The sequence below is a fragment of the Ranitomeya imitator genome, chromosome 3, assembly GCF_032444005.1.
Source record: "Ranitomeya imitator isolate aRanImi1 chromosome 3, aRanImi1.pri, whole genome shotgun sequence".
Classification (NCBI taxonomy): domain Eukaryota; kingdom Metazoa; phylum Chordata; class Amphibia; order Anura; family Dendrobatidae; genus Ranitomeya; species Ranitomeya imitator.
The window spans coordinates 273,233,708-273,254,792 of record NC_091284.1 but is presented as its reverse complement, the minus strand read 5'-3'; the positions used below and the strand labels follow the sequence as shown (position 1 = coordinate 273,254,792).

The 21,085-nt window shown below is 43.6% G+C and overlaps 1 protein-coding gene across 1 annotated transcript in view; it reads right to left on the bottom strand.

Moving 5' to 3' along the window:
• CSRP1 (cysteine and glycine rich protein 1) overlaps window positions 1–21,085 on the bottom strand; it is a 182,043-nt gene that overhangs the window by 134,211 nt on the left and 26,747 nt on the right. The window contains exon 2 of the mRNA XM_069756471.1: window positions 4,040–4,155. Within this exon, the coding sequence (XP_069612572.1) occupies window positions 4,040–4,151 (112 nt within the window). The 5' untranslated portion in view covers window positions 4,152–4,155. The remainder of the gene's footprint in view (window positions 1–4,039; window positions 4,156–21,085) is intronic.

The following is a 21,085-nucleotide window of genomic DNA, read 5'->3' as shown; positions in this document are numbered from 1 at the left end:
CAAGAGTGAGGCAGTTCAATCCGGGAGACCGAGTTCTTGTGTTAGTTCCAACGGTGGAAAGCAAGTTCTTGGCCAAATGGCAAGGGCCATATGAGGTTGTCGAGAAACTTGGTGAGGTAAATTATAAAATTCACCAACCAGGAAGACGGAAACCATTCCAAGTTTACCATGTCAACCTCATCAAGCCATGGCAAGATAGAGAGCCGACAGCAACTCCATCATTGTTAAGCAACCCAGAAGGTGAGGTTGGAGCGGTTACTATAGCAGAGACGCTATCAAAGACCCAGAAACAGCAGTGCCGGGAGTTACTCCAGAAAAACAGGGACCTGTTTTCAGAATTGCCAGGATACACGAAGGTCATAGAGCACGAGGTCCTAACAGAGCCACATGTGCGGGTGAATGTGAAACCTTATCATATTCCTGAGGCTCGTCGAGAAGTTATCTCCAAGGAAGTGGAGCGTATGTTGAGGCTTGGGGTCATTGAGGAATCCAAGAGCGGTTGGTCGAGCCCAATTGTCCTGGTCCCAAAACCTGATGGAGAGTGGAGGTTTTGCAACGACTATCGGAAGTTGAATGAAGTCTCCAAGTTCGACGCTTATCCCATGCCCCGTATTGATGAGCTCATCGAAAGGCTTGGGCACGCCAGATATATATCCACCTTGGATTTGACAAAGGGGTATTGGCAGATCCCCATGGCACAGGAAGCCAAGGAGAAGACGGCCTTTTCGACACCTGATGGATGCTTCCAATATGCCCGGATGCCGTTTGGCCTACAGGGAGCTCCGGCGACCTTCCAGAGGGCTATGGATAGAGTCCTTGCACCCCATAAGGCCTACGCTGCTGCGTACCTAGATGATATCGTCATCTTTAGCCCGGACTGGGAGAGTCATCTGGAGAAAGTCCAAGCGGTGTTGGATGCTATAAGAGAGGCCGGATTTACTATAAACCCGAAGAAGTGCGCCTTGGGTAAAGAAGAAGCTAAGTACCTTGGATACATAGTGGGTCATGGAGAAATAAAACCCCAAATCAATAAAGTGGAGGCAATCCAAACATGGCCAAAACCAGTTTCCAAGAAACAAGTTAAAGCCTTCCTGGGAATCGTGGGATATTACAGGAGGTTCATCCCAAACTTCGCCACGATGGCTGCGCCTCTGACTGACCTGCTAAAAGGGACAAAATCAGTAATGGTTAAGTGGTCCGAAGAAACAGAGTCAGCCTTCCAAGAAATGAAAAACGCTTTGTGTAAGCAACCCGTTCTGATGGCCCCAAACTTCAAGAAAGAGTTTATTCTTCAGACAGATGCCTCAGATGTTGGGGTGGGAGCAGTCCTTTCCCAAGAACTACATGGGGAGGAGCATCCTGTTCTCTATCTGAGTAGGAAGCTGTCCTCATCTGAAAAGAACTACTCAGTCGTTGAGAAGGAGTGCTTGGCCATAAAATGGGCAGTGGACACATTGCGGTACTATCTGCTGGGACGTAAATTTAGACTGGTATCTGACCATGCCCCGCTTAGGTGGATGAGAGAAACGAAAGGAAGAAATGCTAGAGTCACCCGTTGGTTCTTAGCCCTGCAGGACTTCAGTTTCCATGTGGAACATAGGGCCGGAAAGCTGCACGGTAATGCGGATGCCCTATCGAGAATCCCTTGTTTAGTGGGGGAAAGTGCCAAGCCCCACGGCTTTAGGCAGAGGGGGGAGGTATGTAGCATGGCTAAAGGGTTTGTAGTCGATGGGAGGTATGTGCCACATAAGTGCCTGGTTGCTGTAATGTAGCCCGGAGTATTCCTTTCTTGCACATAATCTTGTATATGTGTTTCAGGACCTGTGGTAATGTCAGACCACATGGCTAATCATGTGATGGGTTACTGGGTGGGGTTAGCTCTTTATAAGACTGGCTAATCCTTTACACAGCAGATATGTGTGGAGGTGAAACCCTCCTGAGTGTGTTACGGCTTCCGGACTGAGCCGGATGAACTGGACACTTGCTTTTCTTTGCCTGAACCAAAGGCCCATTTTGCTTTCTGTTATTTGCCACATGGTTTATGAAGCAATAAACCCAGTGAACTTTAAAGGAACACGTCTCCTGAGTGTCAGCCGTCGCAGCTGAGTGAGTGAAATCCTTACATTGCAAATCTGTTGAATTAAATTAAACTTAGAAAAGTTTGCAAATAAAAAGATGAATTTAGCACAAAAAAAGGCACAAAACACTAAAAACTAGACCAAAAGATAGGAGAGAATGCAATAATGAATTGGACCTTGTTTTTGTTTTTTAAGACATCCAAGACACAGCATAACAGTGACAAGCGGTGACGTCACTGAAGCTCCGCTCCCAGAGTTTCAATCATTCACACTGATAATTCCCCTAGATATGGATTACTGTGTGGCACTGACTGTACGCCGGACAGGTATGGATATATTGGTTGGTTTATTTTTTTACTTTTTTCCAGGAGATCGAGGGCTTTATTTCATTAAAATACTTTTTTCTTACTGTGTGTGGTGTTTGATTAACCCTTTAACAACTATAGGATTAGTAATTGATAGTTGTCACGGTGGCGCAGTGGTTAGCACTGCAGCACTGGAGTCCTGGGTTCAAACCCCACCAAGGACAACATCTGCAAAGAGTTTGTATGTTCTCTCAATGTTTGCGTGGGTTTCCTCTGGGCACTCTGGTTTCCTCCCACATTCCAAAGACATACTGATAGAGAATTTAGATTGTGAGCCCCATCGGGGACAGTGATGATAATGTGTGCTAACTGTAAAGCGCTGTGGAATATGTTAGCGCTATATAAAAATAAAGATTATTACTAAGGCGGCTTAATGTCACCTTACAATAGGAAGGTGACATTAACCTCTCATTACCCCACTTGACACCGCTACAGGGCAAGTGGGAAGAATCGGGCAAAGCTCCAGAATTGGCGCATCTAATAGCTGCGCTTTTTCTGGACAGCTGCAGGCTGCTTTTTATTAGGATGTGGTGCCCATATCCCTTACCAGCCTGAGAATAGTAGCCTGCACCTGTGAGTTTTGCCGGGTTGGTTGTAAAATATAGGGGGGACCCCACGTCGTTTTTTTTCTTTCATTCATTGTGTCCTGCTCGTGCTGCTCGCTGGCACAGCAGGGGACAAAAAAAAGGGAGATATGACATGGTTTACTGTATGTAAAAACCATGTCTCATATCATGTCGGGTTTTGGCAGGAGAAATGAAAAGCTGGTAATTGAATTACCGACTTTTCTGCTATATCGCCCTGAAGTAAAAAAAAAAAAAATATATATATATATATATATATATATATATATATCTATGTTTCGGGTCGGATTTCACGAAACCCGACTTTGCTAAAAGTCGGCGACTTTTGAAAAGTGCTGATCTGTTTCGCTCAACCCTAACTGTCAGCACACGTACCGGAGGCACTGACGTGTGAAACCGGCCTAATAAAGGTTCCTAAGCAACTATGAGTGTTTATTGTGATTGCAAACCTGCTTCTTATCAATTATGGCGTAAAATCATTTTCACTTCCTGATCAGAACAGAATCTCCAGGGTGTTAGATCACTTTGAGTATGTTAAGAAAAAGTTATACTTTAATAATCTTAGTAATTTTCTTATTTCAGAAAATCTATGGTATTCTACTCATTGTAACGTGAAAACTTCAATTACTGCAATAAATATTATAATTACAACAGGAAACATTTTTTAAAGAAAAAATAGTAATTAATGTGCATGGCAATGGTTTTAATCTCTTTGTCAATTAACTTCTATTCTAAAAAGAAAATTAAATATAGCAATATTTCCTTGTAGATAGTAAGCTTGCGAGCAGGGACCTCACTCCTAATGTCACTGTTTAAATTGTCTGAAAGGAAACCTGTCACCCCCAAAATCGAAGATGAGGTAAGCCCACCGGCATCAGGGGCTTATCCCTTTAACTTGTATTGAATTTATTGTCTGTACATGTCCCCGCTTAATTGTAAAGTGCTGCGAAATATGTAGGTGTTATATAAATTAAAATTATTATAATTATTAATATAATAGAAGACAACTTACTGCACAAAAAGCAAGATTTGTGGAAACTTCCACCTTCACATTGTACTTCCTCTGCAAAGTAGACAGATGTATTGCACACTGAACATTTCTTTCCTCCACCCCAGTTGGGCATTTTTCTGTAAGAAATATATTTGATAACAGTGATAAAATGTTACTTAAAGCTTGCTTACAAACTTTCATGCATACTGTTCCATTTGACAATTTAAGGAAAAAGTAAAAAAAAAAAAGATTTCTTACTATATAAAAGTAACCAAACACAAAAATATACATGTTTGCTGTAACCATACATATAAAAGCCAGTGTTAGCAGGATTATTCCATACTTAAAAACTCCTTTTGAATTGCGCTAATGTAATGTAAAATTAATAAACAGGATGCTCACATCCTGACTGTTCAAACTTAGCACTTAGTCCCCTGTCAGTCTCCTGGTATCAACAGCTAGCAGGGGCAAGTAAAAAAAACCCTAGTGTTTATACAATGCTCTTCAATTCCTTACTTTGCTCTCTGGCTCTATATGGGGGCTTGATCTTGTGGGAGTTGCTTTGCGTGTGACAAATGTACTCATTGCATTGATTCCTCATTACATAAATTGCACAACCTAAGCTATACCATAATTCATGCCCTTGAGGACTCACTGCACATACAGCAGTGTGAAAAAATGTTTGTCCCTTTCCTAATTTCTTATTCTTTTGAATATTTGTCACACTATTTCAGATCACGGAATGAATGTAAATATTAGACATAGATAGAAGAAGTAAACACAAAAGGAAGTTTTTAAATTAAGGTCTTATTTATTATTAAGGTAAAATGAAATCCAAACCTACAGGACCCTGTGTGAAAAGTGATTAGTTAATTGGGAAGTGTCTTTGGGAAGCTGAATTCAAATTCCCAAACCACACCCAGGCCTGATTACTGCCAATCATGAAATTACGTAAATAGGACCTGCTTGACAAAGTAAAGAAGAGCAATAGATCTTCAAAAGCTAGACATCATGCCACGATCCAAAGACATTCTGGAACAAATGAGAAACAAAGCACCATCTATTGCGGCAGTCCCAAACATTTAATCTGCTCCTGTCCAGAAAAAACGTGAAGTCCATTGGGGAGGCTACCTTATGCAAGGATTACTTCTTTCCTCCCATGACTCTATATCTGTTTCGTGTGGCAACATCGATTTAATTGAACTGGCTTATCTGGATTCTGGTTTCATAGGAATTTTATTCAACAAGCCACAGTGGAGTAGTATTCCCATTCAATGTCTGTAGAATCCTTTGGTGTTATAATTCGTGAATGGGAGACCTCTTTCTGAGACCATGCTTTTAGTTACCGAGCCTGTGGAACTTCATGTAGGAATGCTATTGGAGAAGATTCCTCTCTATGTGCTGTCAGGTTTGTCTCATACTCTTCTTGTCAGTCTGCCAAGGCTACGAACACAAGAGCCTATCTTGGATTGAAAATCTGGAAAAGTTCCCCTTTGGGGTTAGGAGTTCCATTAGAGTTTTCTAGTTCCAAATCATCCTTCTCGACCTCCTGCTACTCTATTAAATTTATGTAGCTTGCCTTCTGCTTATTGGATGTATGCTGATGTCTTTGACAAAAAGGAAGCTGAGATGCTAACACCTCATAGGCCGTACAACTGCTCTATTGACCTTCTTCTTGGTTCTTCTCCTCCACGAGGCCAAATCTACCCCCTGAATCAGGCTGAGACCCAAGCCATGTCCAAGTATATCAAAAAGAATATTGACGAGATTTATCTGGAAGTCTTCCTCCCTGGCTGGAGAATCTTCTTTGTAAAGAAAAAGGACAGGTAACTGACTCTGTATCGATTTATAAGGGACTCAATCAGATGATGATCAAGAATAAATATCCTCTGCCCATCATTTCAGAGTTGTTTTATCTTCTCAAAGGCTCCAGAGTCTTCACAAAACTTGACCTACTGGGGGGGGGGGGGGTCATGTGACCGCTCACGCGACCAATCACAAGCCGCGACGTCATCGAAGGTCCTTAATGCACTCATTCTTAGGGACGGAAGCATGGCGGTTGCAGCGGTGACAACCAGGGCGCGTCCGAGGGTAAGTATATCAATATTTTTTAGTTTTATTCTTTATTTTACACATGAATCTTAATCCCGATACCGATTCCCGATATCACAAAAATATCAGAACTCGGTATCGGAATTCCGATACCGCAAATATCGTCCGATACCCAATACTTGCGGTATCGGAATGCTCAACACTACTGGTGAACGATAGCTTCCAGGACCTCCCTTCATGTGCGAGGTAGTTTACTTGGACAATGTTTTGGTGTTTTCTCCTGGTCTGCTTACTCACAGGAAGGATGTTCACCAGGCTCTGCAGAAATTAAGGAAGAACCATCTGTACACGAAGTATGAAGTTGATCTTCGAGCAGACCTATTTTCCATTTTCTAGGGCATTAAATTTCTGATGCCGATCTGGATCTCAAGAAGGTGTCCACCATACTGAAGTCTCCCTGTCTTGACGGTCTGAAAGCTATCCAGTAGTTTCTCGGATTCACTAATTATTACCACCAGTTCATTCTGCATTTCTCCTCTTGGACTGCTCCTATTTATGCCCTGACCTGCAATGGGGTCAACCCTAAGGTATGGACTCCATATGCAGAGAACGTCTTTGTCTCATTAAAACAGGCCTTCTCCTCAGCTCCTGTGCTGCATCAACCAGACAATAATAAGCAATTATTTTTGGAAGTGTATACTTCTTCCTCTGAGGCCGGCTGCATAGTGACCTGTTTTTTTTTCCGCAAATCTTATCAGTTTCTGAATGCAACTACTCGGTAGGCTATTGAGAACTGTTGGCAATAAAACTTGCGCTGGAGGAGTGGCGATTTTTTTTTTTTTCCTTAAATGAGCAATGCATCTGGTGGTTATTTACTCTCTGTATACCAGCTATTCCTGCCTCCACCTGCCATGCCAGTCTGTATACCAGCCATACCTACCTGTTCCTGTCATGCCAGTCTGTTTACCAACAGTACCAGCATGTTCCTGCCGTGCCAGTCTGTACAGCAGTCGTACCTAAAGGTACCGTCACACTGGACGATATCGCTAGCGATCCGTGGCGTTGCAGCATCCTGGCTAGCGATATCGTCCAGTGTGACACGCAGCAGTGATCAGGCCCCTGCTGTGATATCGCTGGTCGGGGCAGAAAGGCCAGGACTTTATTTCGTCGCTGGCTCTCCCGCTGACATCGCTGGATCAGCGTGTGTGACGCCGATTCAGCGATGTCTTCGCTGGTAACCAGGGTAAACATCGTGTTACTAAGCGCAGGGCCGCGCTTAGTAACCCGATGTTTACCCTGGTTACCATCGTTAAAGTAAAAAAAACAACCACTACATACTTACCTACCGCTGTCTGTCCTCGGCGCTCTGCTTCTCTGCTCTGGCTGTGAGCGCCGGGCAGCCGGAAAGCAGAGCGGTGACGTCACCGCTCTGCTTTCCGGCCGCTGTGCTTACACAGTGCAGAGAAGCACAGCGCCAGGGACAGACAGCGGTAGGTAAGTATGTAGTGTTTGGTTTTTTTTACTTTAACGATGGTAACCAGGGTAAACATCGGGTTACTAAGCGCGGCCCTGCGCTTAGTAACCCGATGTTTACCCTGGTTACCGGCATCGTTGGTCGCTGGAGAGCTGTCTGTGTGACAGCTCTCCAGCGACCAAACAGTGACGCTGCAGCGATCCGGATCGTTGTCGGTATCGCTACAGCGTCACTTAGTGTGACGGTACCTTTACTAAAACTGCCGCGTTTCCCAGTATTTCTGTTGTGACTGCCTGTACCTATCAAGTCCATCTAGTCTTGGCTGTTCCATCTGCTTGCCCCTTTGGGGGTCAGCTGCCGTGCATCCAAAGTCAGTCCTGGAGTAGCACCTGGCATCCATCTGAAGCTAAGTATAACCTCACCATAGATAGCAGATGCCATGTCGTGTTTTCAGAGCTCATGAAGTGCCTAAACTATGGAAATCCCTAACAAGTGAGCCAATTTTGGAAACTATACCCCTTGAGGAATTTATCTACAGGTGTGGTGAACACGTTGAATTCACAGGAGCTTCAAAATGTTTTTATAACATTAAGCCATGAAAATTAAAATTAAGATTTTTCCCCAAAAAATGTTGCTTTAGTCCCACATTTTTCATTTTTACAAGGGTAACAGGAGAAAATGAATACAATACATTTTGTTGTGCACTTTCTCCTGAGTACAATGATGCCCCATATGTGGTGGAAATTTACTGTTTGGGGACATCACAGTGCTCAAAAGGGAAAGAGCATCATTTTACTTTTGGCTCAAAAATGGCCTGTAATCCATTGAGGATGCCATGTCGAGTTTGCAGAGCCCCTGATGTGCCTAAACAGTGGAAACCCCCCACAAATGACACCATTTTAGAAACTGCACCTCTTAAAGAATTTAACTAGAGGTATAATGAGCATTTTTATCTTTCAGACAATTCACGGAATTATATACCAGTGTGCTGAGTAAATAAAAATTATGATTATTTCCACTAAAATGTTCTAATTTTTAATTTTCAAAAGAGATAACAGGAGAAAACGAACAAGTTGTTACACAAATTCTCCTGAGTACACAAATTCCCCAAATGTGGTCAAAAACTACTTTCAAGGCACAATACAAAGCTCAGAAACGAAGGAGCGCCATATTACAGTGCAGATTTTCCTGTTATAGTTTGTGTGTGGCACATTGGTAGAGAAAAGCAAAAAAAAACCGTCATAAGTAACCCCATTTTAAAAATTACCTCTCATTGAATTCATGTAAATGTGCAGTGATCATTTTGACACTACAGGTGTGTCACAAAAATAAAGCAATAAAGAAAAAATAATTTCATTTTTACTCCAAAATGTTGTTTTAGCCCCAGATTTTACATTTTAACACATGGAAATGGGTAAAAATGGAACCAAAATTTGTCACACAATTTCTGCTGAACGTAGCAACACCCCATATGCAGGGCCGGACTGGGACTAAAATTCAGCCCTGACATTTGAAGTTACACAGGCCCACTTGTCACATGGTGACTGTATAATATCTTTGTACACTTGTAGGCAGCTCCGGTTTTAGGCAAAGTGGGGCCCTAGGCAAAGTTTAGAATGAGGCCCCAAATGCTAACATATTGCACATCACACAAAAGCATTTCGGTTGTATTTACAAGCGCTGAGTTCAGGCCGCTAAATGAGTTTGATCAACAATACTGAAGTTGTTCAACGCTTGTTTCCCAGCCTCTTTCCACCTGCTGAGGAATAATGATGGGACAGAACGATCACTAATAGATCACTAACAGATCACCATACAGTATTATGTTGTCAGCAGCACATCTACAGTTTACACAGGCGATGTGTTGCTGAGACAATTGTTTTTGCTGAAACAAAAATCATCTGAATATGCAGTATTTTACTTGTTTAGTAAAATACACCCCATAGTCCTCCATATATTATAATGTGCACCACAGTCCTCCATATAGTATAATACACTCCCTATAGTCCTCGATATATTAAAATACACTGCTCAGTAGGGTTGAGCGACTTTTACTTTTATAGGATCGGGTCGGGTTTCACGAAACCCGACTTTTTCAAAAGTCGGGTCGAGTGAAATCGGCTGATCCTATAAAAAAGTCGGGGTCGGCCGAAACACAAAACCCAATGCAGCGCATTGGGTTTCCAATGGTTCCCAGGGTCTGAAGGAGAGGAAACTCGGTATCGGAATTCCGAGACCAGATTCAGAAGATCGCCGACCTCATGGCCGACCCCACACAGGGGTCAGTGTTGTGAATTCCGCTCTTGGGCTCCCTCCGGTGGTTGTAAGTGGCACTTTTGTGAGTTCTGCTCTTGGGCTCCCTCTTGTGGTTTCTAGTGGTATGGCTGCTCCTTGGAGTTAGCTGTCATCAGCTGCCTCCACTTATCGTCTCTTCTGCTCGGCTATTTAAGTCTGGCTCTATCTTCAGCCAGTGCCGCTTGTAAATGGTTCCTGGTTGAATTCACATCTCTTTGGTGTTCCCTGTTATCCTGACCAGTTCAGCTAAGCTAAAGGTACCGTCACACTAAGCGACGCTGCAGCGATACCGACAAGGATCCGGATCATTGCAGCGTCGTTGTTTGGTCGCTGGAGAGCTGTCACACAAACAGCTCTCCAGCGACCAACGATGCCGGTAACCAGGGTAAACATCGGGTTACTAAGAGCAGGGCCGCGCTTAGTAACCTGATGTTTACCCTGGTTACCATCGTTAAAGTAAAAATAACAACCACTACATACTTACCTACCGCTGTCTGTCCCCGGCGCTGTGCTTCTCTGCCCTGTGTAAGCACAGCGGCCGGAAAGCAGAGCGGTGACGTCACCGCTCTGCTTTCCGGCTGCCCGGCGCTCACAGCCAGAGCAGAGAAGCACAGCGCCAGGGACAGACAGCGGTAGGTAAGTATGTAGTGGTTGTTTTTTTTACTTTAACGATGGTAACCAGGGTAAACATCGGGTTACTAAGCGCGGCCCTGCGCTTAGTAACCCGATGTTTACCCTGGTTACCAGCGAAGACATCGCTGAATCGGCGTCACACACGCCGATTCAGCAATGTCAGCGGGAGAGCCAGCGACGAAATAAAGTCCTGGCCTTTCTGCCCCGACCAGCGATATCACAGCAGGGGCCTGATCGCTGCTGCGTGTCACACTGGACGATATCGCTATCCAGGACGCTGCAACTTCACGGTGTGACGGTACCTTAAGTTTTTGCTTGCCCTTTTCTGTCCATAGATTGTGGACTTATCCATTCTGTGCTTTCTATGTTTGTCCAGCTTATCAGTGTGAATTAATTCTGTCTTGCTGGAAGCTCTGGGAGGCAGATTTGCCCTCCACACCTTTAGTCAGGTGTGGAGATTTTTTGTAAACTCTGCGTGGATTTTTGTAGTGTTTTATACTGACCGCACAGTATTCCATCCTGTCCTATCTATTTAGTTAGACTGGCCTCCTGTGCTCATCCTGGTTTCATTCTGTGTATGTCTTTTCCCTCTCCACTCACAGTCATTATTTGTGGGGGGCTAATCTATCCTTTGGGGATTTTCTCTGAGGCAAGATAGCTTTCCTGCTTCTATCTTTAGGGGTAGTTAGCTCTTTGGCTGTGACGAGATAGGGAGAGTTAGGAGCATTCCACGGCTACTTCTAGTGTTGTGTTGAGCTTAGGGACTGCGGTCAGTACAGTTACCACTTCCTTCAGAGCTCGTTCCATGTTGCTCCTAGACCACCGTATCATAACAGGTCGGGTCGGGTTTCATTAAACCCAACTTTGCCAAAAGTCGGCGACTTCTGAAAATGGCCGACCCGTTTAGCTCAACCCTACTGCTCAGTCCTCCGCATAGCATAATACACTCCTCATAGTCCTCCATATAGCATTTCAGTCCTCAGAGTGCTCCATATAGTATAATGCACCGCCATAGTCATCCATGTAGTACAATTCACTTCCCACAGTATAATGCACACCATAGTTCTTCATATAGTATAATGCATTCCCCATAATCCTTGATACAGTATAATGCAGCCCACATATAGTATAATGCAGCCACCACCCTACGGAATATAATGCAGCCACCCCAGAGTATAATGCAGCCACCCCATAGAATATAATACAGTCCACCTCCCCATAATATATAATGTAGCCCCCATAGAATATAATGCAGCCCCCCCATAGTATAACACAGCTTCCCCCATAGAATATATACTATTGTGGGGGTATATTATAACAGCCACATAGTATATAACACGGCCTCCCCTATAGAATATAATATACCCCCATAGTATATAGCACAACCCGCATAGCAGATAACACAGCCAACGTAGCAGTATACAGCACAGCCCATGTAGCAGTATACAGCACTGCCCACATCGTAGTATACAGCACTGCCCACATAGTAGTATACAGCACTGCCCACATAGTAGTATACAGCAGAGCCCAGATAGTAGTATATAGCACAGCCCACATAGTAGTATACAGCAGAGCCCAAACAGTAGTATACAGCACTGCCCACATAGTAGTATATAGCACAGCCCACATAGTAGTATACAGCAGAGCCCACACAGTAGTATATAGCACAGTCCACATAGTAGTATACAGCACTGCCCACATAGTAGTATACAGCACTGCCCACATAGTAGTATACAGCACTGCCCACACAGTAGTAAACAGCACTGCCCACACAGTAGTGTATAGCACAGCCCACATAGTAGTATACAGCAGAGCCCACATAGTAGTGTATAGCACAGCCCACAAAGTAGTATACAGCAAAGCCCACATAGTAGTGTATAGCACAGCCCACATAGCAGTGTACAGCAGAGCCTAGATAGTAGTGTATAGCACAGCCCACATAGTAGTATACAGCAGAGCCCACATAGTAATGTACAGCAGAGCCCACATAGCAGTATACAGCAGAGCCCACATAGCAGTATACAGCAGAGCCCACATAGCAGTATACAGCAGAACCCACATCTCTCCTCCCCCCCTAGAATGGCCCCACAGACCAGTAAAAAAAAAAAACACTCCTCACCTCCCCTCGTGCCTGCGGTGCTCCCTGCTCCTGTCTCGGCGGCTGCCACTGCACTGCCTTGCACACAGTGAGTACGCGCGCACCCGCAGTGTCAGAGGCAGAGCGGGGAATGATGGGAGAGGGAGTGTCAGGTGACGCTCTCTCTTCCATCATTGCATTCAACTGTACCGGCGTCATAGACGCCGGTATAGTTGAATGCGGCAGCGGCGGCGCTGCGGGAGGGGAAGGGTGAGTCGGCGCGCAGCGGCCCACTACTGGCACCGGCCCTTCTGGCATTTGCCAGAACTGCCCAATGGCCAGTCCGGCCCTGCCCATATGTGTCTGTCCAGTACTGCTTAGCAACACAGCAAGACTTGCAAAGGAAAGAGCACTACTCTTGGAGTACAGACAGAATCCCCCCTTAAGTGACCCCATTTTTTAAATTACACCCCTCTGAGAATTTATCTACAGGTACAGCAATCATTTTGCTTCCATTGGTATTTTACAGAAACAAGCGTCAATGGATGTTGCTGAGTGAAAATTGCAAATCTGCCATCATAGCACCAAGTACATTGTAGAGCCCATTCATTGTAGTGCTCATAGATTGTGCCCAGGTCATGCTTCTGGAGACACACATGCCGAAAATTAAGCGGGCTCTCCTCACTACAGTAATGCCAAACATGTGGATGCTAAATGTGGTTGAGGCACATTGTGTGGCTTATAAGGAGGGGGCCATTTGGATTTGGGAGAGCAGAGTTTTCTGCATTTCTTTTGGAGGAAGCCATTTAACTTTTATTTCACTTTTTTGGCACAGCATGTTGAAAAAATTTATTTTATTTATTTGTTTTACAGCATTCACTGAAGGGGTTATCTAGTGTGACAGTTTTCTAAAGTAGATTAGGCCGTTCTGGGTGCAGAAATTCCAGATATGTGTACTTTTTTGTTTTACACTAATATATGCATTTATTGAGGTAATTTTTTTTTCATTTTTTTTTTTTTCTTGATTTTGTGATTTTGTAAACAATGTTTTTACAATTTTTTAAAACTTTTTTTTTTAACTTTTTTACCTTGTCCTAGGATGGATCATCATCTTTTCCTGCCCTCATCACTGATCTAATACTCTTCAGTGCTTTTGCATTGCAGGGAGGCGTGTCACCTCCTGCTCTCGGCAGTAACTTATAGTCCACCGTATATAATAATGAAGGGGTTAAATATGAGGGGATGTTGCTGTGGCATCCCAGGAGTCTGGTTGCCACAGTGGCATTGCCTACCTCACAGGGGGGTGATGACATGCCTGGAAGCAAAAAGGGTTTCCCTAACCAGATGACACTTACATCCAACAGTTTCCTGACTCCAGACCAGAAGGGGGAGCTCTAAACCCAGTTTCAGGGGAGCTTCTCTATTAATTCTGGAGGAGGAGTGCGTCAGTCAAAGTGAAGAGAGGAGAAGTAAAAGAGAACCTGGGGGGTGGAGCTGGGAGCAAGCTCACCCCAGAGTACAGCGCTAGAAGCCGGATGCCGGAGTCAGTGGCTGACGGGTACAGTAGTCCCAGCAGCTAAATCCAGAGGGCAGGCATTGCAGTAGATCAGAGCCCGGAGCCATAAAGGAGCAACACCTGCAATTGGCCTAAGCTGCCTGCCATATCGGCAAGTACTTCAGAACAATAAGGTACAGAGGACTGAGCATAGCTTTAGGCAGTAAGGAGGCCTTGAAATCTATCTGGCTTAGTGAATCCTAAGTTGCTTCCAGGCTCCAGGGACCTCCATTGTCATCTGTAACTAGTGCCCCGGCCTGCACTTCATACCGTGAGTAGAAGTGTGGAAACTGCACCCTTCTGTGTCCTCAGAGTTATTTACTGCGCCATTCACCCTGCACTACATCCATCACCACCATCTTTAACATTATAAATGCCCAGGAACTAAGCTCCACCTGTGGAGTCACTGCTGCCGTGACACATCTCTTTAAGAACCGGCCCGGTACTGAGTATCCCCACGGCCTTGGCGGGCGCTCCATTACCAATGTTTATTTAAAGACTCCATAATAACAGGGTCTGTACCACATTACTGGCATATAGCAAATGTGGTGCCAATATTCAAAAAGGGGACAAAAACTGAACTCGGAAATTATAGGCCAGTAACCTTAACCTCTACTGTGGGTAAAATCCTGGAGGGCATTCTAAGGGATGCTATACTGGAGTATCTGAAGAGGAATAACCTCATGACCCAGTATCAGCACGGGTTTACTAGGGACCGTTCATGTCAGACTAATTTGATCAGTTTCTATGAAGAGGTAAGTTCCGGATTGGACCAAGGGAACCCAGTGGATGTAGTGTATATGGACTTTTCAAAAGCTTTTGATACGGTGCCACACAAAAGGTTGATACATAAAATGAGAATAATGGGGATAGGGGAAAATATGTGCAAGTGGGTTGAGAGCTGGCTCAGGGATAGGAAACAAAGGGTGTTAGTCAATGGAGCACACTCGTACTGGGTAGCGGTTAGCAGTGGGGTACCACAGGGGTCAGTATTGGGCCCTCTTCTTTTTAACATATTTATTAATGACCTTGTAGGGGGCTTTCAGAGTAGAATTTCAATATTTGCAGATAACACTAAACTCTGCAGGGTAATCAATACAGAAGAGGACAATTTTATATTACAGGATGATTTATGTAAACTAGAAGCTTGGGCTGATAAATGGCAAATGAGCTTTAATGGGGATAAATGTAAGGTCATGCACTTGGGTAGAAGTAATAAGATGTATAATTATGTGCTTAATTCTAAAACTCTGGGCAAAACCGTCAATGAAAAAGACCTGGGTGTATGGGTGGATGACAAACTCATATTCAGTGGCCAGTGTCAGGCAGCTGCTACAAAGGCAAATAAAATAATGGGATGCATTAAAAGAGGCATAGATGCTCATGAGGAGAACATAATTTTACCTCTATACAAGTCACTAGTTCGACCACACTTAGAATACTGTGCACAGTTCTGGTCTCCGGTGTATAAGAAAGACATAGCTGAACTAGAGCGAGTGCAGAGAAGGGCCACCAAGGTTATTAGAGTACTGGGGGGGTCTGCAATACCAAGATAGATTATTACACTTGGGGCTATTTAGTTTGGAAAAACGAAGACTAAGGGGTGATCTTATTTTAATGTATAAATATATGAGGGGACAGTACAAAGACCTTTCTGATGATCTTTTTAATCATAGACCTGAAACCAGGACAAGGGGGCATCCTCTGCGTTTGGAGGAAAAAAGGTTTAAGCATAATAACAGACGCGGATTCTTTACTGTAAGAGCAGTGAGACTATGGAACTCTCTGCCGTATGATGTTGTAATGAGTGAGTCATTACTTAAATTTAAGAGGGGACTGGATACCTTTCTGGAAAAGTATAATGTTACAGGGTATATACACTAGATTCCTTGATAGGGCGTTGATCCAGGGAACTAGTCTGATTGCCGTATGTGGAGTCGGGAAGGATTTTTTTTCCCCAATGTGGAGCTTACGCTTTGCCACATGGGTTTTTTTTTGCCTTCCTCTGGATCAACATGTTAGGGCATGTTAGGTTAGGCTATGGGTTGAACTAGATGGACTTATAGTCTTCCTTCAACCTTAATAACTATGTAATGTGATGTGTTATGGCCTCTCTGCTCTGACTGCAGAACTCTGTGTGATTTATAATGGACACATCTGCAGATTCATCTCAGGGCTTCAGCTTCCATCTAACAGGCAGGCAGGGTTGCAATATTGTTACAATTCAGAAGAGCTCAGGAGCTGCAAAAAATGTGCTTGCAAGAAGACAAATTTAATTCCTCCTGTTCTATGTTAGCTACTTGTCTCACACTGGTAACTCTCCCTTTTTATTTAAAATAAAGTCTGGAGGCAGAGTCTCATGCAGATCAGCGTTCGGCCCATAGCCTGGCATAGCTCATATACATGTAAGAAAACTGTGGATTTATCTGTAATAAAACATCAGATTGCAGATATTAAGGTATCATTTCATTCAGCTTCCTATGACCTACATGCCCATACAGATGGCTTAAGCTACTTTCACACTAGCGTTGTGTGACGTACGTCGCAATTAGGGTTGAGCGAAACGAATCTTTCATTTTCAAAAGTCACCGACTTTTGGCACCGTCGGGTTTCATGAAACCCGACCCGATCCCTGTGTGGGGTCGGCCATGCGGTACGCGACTTTCGCGCCAAAGTCACGTTTCAATGACGCGAAAAGCGCCATTTCTCAGCCAATGAAGGTGGACGCAGAGTGTGGGCAGCCTGATGACATAGGTCCTGGTCCCCACCATCTTACAGAAGGGCATTGCAGTGATTGGCTTGCTGTCTGCGGCATCACAGGGGCTATAAAGGAGTGTTCCCGCCGACCGCCATGTTACTGCTGCTGATCTGAGCATAGGGAGAGGTTGCTGCCGCTTCGTCAGAAGCAGGGATAGCATTAGGCAGGGTCCATTAACCCCCAAACCGCTTGTGCTGTAGCGATTTCCACTGTCCAACACCACCTTTTGTTTGCAGGGACAGTGGAAGCTACATTTTTTACCTCAGCGCTGAAGCTCATTGGGCTGCCCTAGAAGGCTCCCTGATAGCAGCATTGCTGTGTGTACGCCGCTGTGCAAACCAACTGCTTTTTTCAAAGCACAAATCCTGTCGTTCCTTCCTTTCTGCACAGCTATCTTGTTTGTTTGTCCACACTTTTGATTTAATTTTTGCAGCAGTCCACTCCTTGTTATTGCTGCCTGCCATACCTTGCTGAGATTACTGCAGGGAGATAGTAATTGTAGGACAGTCCCTGTTTTTTTTTTTTTTTTTAATTCTCCCTGAAAAATAATAAATAGTGGGAGATTAATCTTGGCATTTCTGCTAGAGTGCCAGTCCTGTGTGTGCCATCTCTCTCCAATTTTGGGACACAGAAAGCCTAGTGTGTAATACTGTCCCTGATTTCTTGGCAATTCTCCCTAACAAAAAAAAGTAGTGGGAGATTAAGATTGGCATTTCTGCTAGAGTGCCAGTCCTGTGTTTGCCATCTTTCTCCAATTTTGGGGCACAGAAAACCTAGTGTGTAATACTGGCCCTGATTTCTTGGCAATTCTCCCTAACAAAAAAAGTAGTGGGAGATTAAGATTGGCATTTCTGCTAGAGTGCCAGTCCTGTGTGTGCCATCTCTCTCCTATTTTGGGGCACAGAAAGCCTAGTGTGTAATACTGGCCCTGATTTCTTGGCAATTCTTCCTAACAAAAAAAAGTAGTGGGAGATTAAGATTGGCATTTCTGCTAGAGTGCCAGTCCTGTGTGTGCCATCTCTCTCCAATTTTGGGGCACAGAAAGCCTAGTGTGTAATACAGGGCCTGATTTCTTGACAATTCTCCCAGAAACAAAAAAAAAGTGGGAGATTAAGATTGGCATTTGTGCTTGAGTGACAGTCCTGCGTGTGTGGCATCTCTCTCAAATTGTGGGCCACAGAAAGCCTAGTGTCTGCAATACTGTTTTTTTGGTTTTTAATTCTCCCTTAAAAAAAAAAAATGGGAGATTAATATTGGCATTTGTGCTTGAGTGCCAGTCGTGTGTGCCATCTCCCTCAAATTGTTGGCCACAGAAAGCCTTGTGTCTGTTTTTTTTTTTAAATTCTCCCTGAAAACAAAAAAAATAGTGGGAGATTAATATTGGCATTTGTGCTTCAGTGCCAGTCGTGTGTGCCATCTCTCTCAAATTGTTGGCCACAGAAAGCCTAGTGTATGTTTTTTTTTTTTTTGGAGGGGGGGGGGTTTAAATTCTCCCTGAAAAAAAATAAATAGTGGGAGATTAATATTGGCATTTGTGCTTGAGTGCCAGTCGTGTGTGCAATCTCTCTCAAATTGTGGGCCACAGAAAGCCTAGTGCCTTTTTTTTTTCAGGGAGAATTTAAAAACCCAAAAAAAAAAAAAATTGTGGATGATTAACCCCTTCATGACCCAGCCTATTTTGACCTTAAAGACCTTGCCGTTTTTTGCAATTCAGACCAGTGTCCCTTTATGAGGTAATAACTCAGGAACGCTTCAACGATCCTAGCGGTTCTGAGATTGTTTTTTCGTGACATATTGGGCTTCATGTTAGTGGTAAATTTAGGTCAATAGATTCTGTATTTATTTGTGATAAAAACGGAAATTTGGCGAAAATTTTGAAAATTTCTCAATTTTCACATTTTGAATTTTTATTCTGTTAAACCAGAGAGTTATGTGACACAAAATAGTTAATAAATAACATTTACCACATGTATACTTTACATCAGCACAATTTTGGAAACAAAATTTTTTTTTGCTAGGAAGTTATAAGGGTTAAAATTTGACCAGCAATTTCTCATTTTTACAACAAAATTTACAAAACCATTTTTTTAGGGACCACCTCACATTTGAAGTCAGTTTGTGGGGTCTATATGGCTGAAAATACCCAAAAGTGACACCATTCTAAAAACTGCACCCCTCAAGGTGCACAAAACCACATTCAAGAAGTTTATTAACCCTTCAGGTGCTTCACAGCAGCAGAAGCAACATGGAAGGAAAAAATGAACATTTAACTTTTTAGTCACAAAAATGATTTTTCAGCAACAATTTTTTAATTTTCCCAATGGTAAAAGGAGAAACTGAACAACGAAAGTTGTTGTCCAATTTGTCCTGAGTACGCTGATACCTCATATGTGGGGGTAAACCACTGTTTGGGCGCACGGCAGGGCTTGGAAGGGAAGGAGCGCCATTTGACTTTTTGAATGAAAAATTGGCTGCACTCTTTAGCGGACACCATGTCACGTTTGGAGAGCCCCCGTGTGCCTAAAAATTGGAGCTCCCCCACAAGTGACCCCATTTTGGAAACTAGACGCCCCAAGGAACTTATCTAGATGCATAGTGAGCCCTTTAAACCCCCAGGTGCTTCACAAATTGATCCGTAAAAATGAAAAAGTACTTTTTTTTCACAAAAAAATTCTTTTAGCCTCAATTTTTTCATTTTCACATGGACAACAGGATAAAATGGATCCTAAAATTTGTTGGGCAATTTCTCCTGAGTACACCGATACCTCATATGTGGGGGTAAACCACTGTTTGGGCACATGGTAAGGCTCGGAAGGGAAGGAGCGCCATTTGACTTTTTGAATGAAAAATTATCTCCATCGTTAGCGGACACCATATCGCGTTTGGAGAGACCCTGTGTGCCTAAACATTGGAGCTCCCCCACAAGTGACCCCATTTTGGAAACTGGACCCCCCAAGGAACTTATCTAGATGCCTAGTGAGCACTTTAAACCCTCAGATGTTTCACAAATTGATCCGTAAAAATGAAAAAGTACTTTTTTTTCACAAAAAATTAATTTTTGCCTACATTTTTTCATTTTTACATGAGCAATAGGATAAAATGGATCCTAAAATTTGTTGAGCAATTTCTCCCGAGTACGCCGATACCTCATATGTGGGGGTAAACCACTGTTTGGGCACACGGCAGGGCTCGGAAGGGAAGGCGCGCCTTTTGACTTTTTGAATGGAAAATTAGCTCCAATTGTTAGCGGACACCATGTCGCGTTTGGAGAGCCCCTGTGTGCCTATGCATTGGAGCTCCCCCACAAGTGACCCCATTTTGGAAACTAGACCCCCCAAGGAACTTATCTAGATGCATACTGAGCACTTTAAATCCCCAGGTGCTTCACAGAAGTTTATAATGCAGAGCCATGAAAATAAAAAATAATTTTTCTTTTCTCAAAAATGATTTTTTAGCCTGGAATTTCCTATTTTGCCAATGGTAATAGGAGAAATTGGAACACAAATGTTGTTGTCCAGTTTGTCCTGAGTATGCAGATACCCCATATGTGGGGGTAAACCACTGTTTGGGCGCACGGCAGGGCTCAGAAGGGAAGGCACGCCATTTGGCTTTTTAAATGGAAAATTAGCTCCAATCATTAGCGGACACCATGTCGCGTTTGGAGAGCCCCTGTGTGCCTAAACATTGGAGATCCCCCACAAATGACCCTATTTGGAAACTAGACCCCCAAAGGAACTAATCTAGATGTGTGGTGAGCACTTTGAACCCTCAAGTGCTTCACAGAAGTTTATAACGCAGAGCCATGAAAATAAAAAAAAAATTTCTTTTCTCAAAAATGATTTTTTAGCCCGCAATTTTTTATTTTCCCAAGGGTAACAGGAGAAATTTGACCCCAAAAGTTGTTGTCCAGTTTCTCCTGAGTACGCTGATACCCCATATGTGGGGGTAAACCACTGTTTAGGCACATGCTGGGGCTCGGAAGTGAAGTAGTGACGTTTTGAAATGCAGACTTTGATGGAATGCTCTGCGGGCGTCACGTTGCGTTTGCAGAGCCCCTGATGTGGCTAAACAGTAGAAACCCCCCACAAGTGACCCCATTTTGGAAACTAGACCCCGAAAGGAACTTATCTAGATGTGAGGTGAGCACTTTCAACCCCCAAGTGCTTCACAGAAGTTCATAACACAGAGCAGTGAAAATAATAAATACGTTTTCTTTCCTCAAA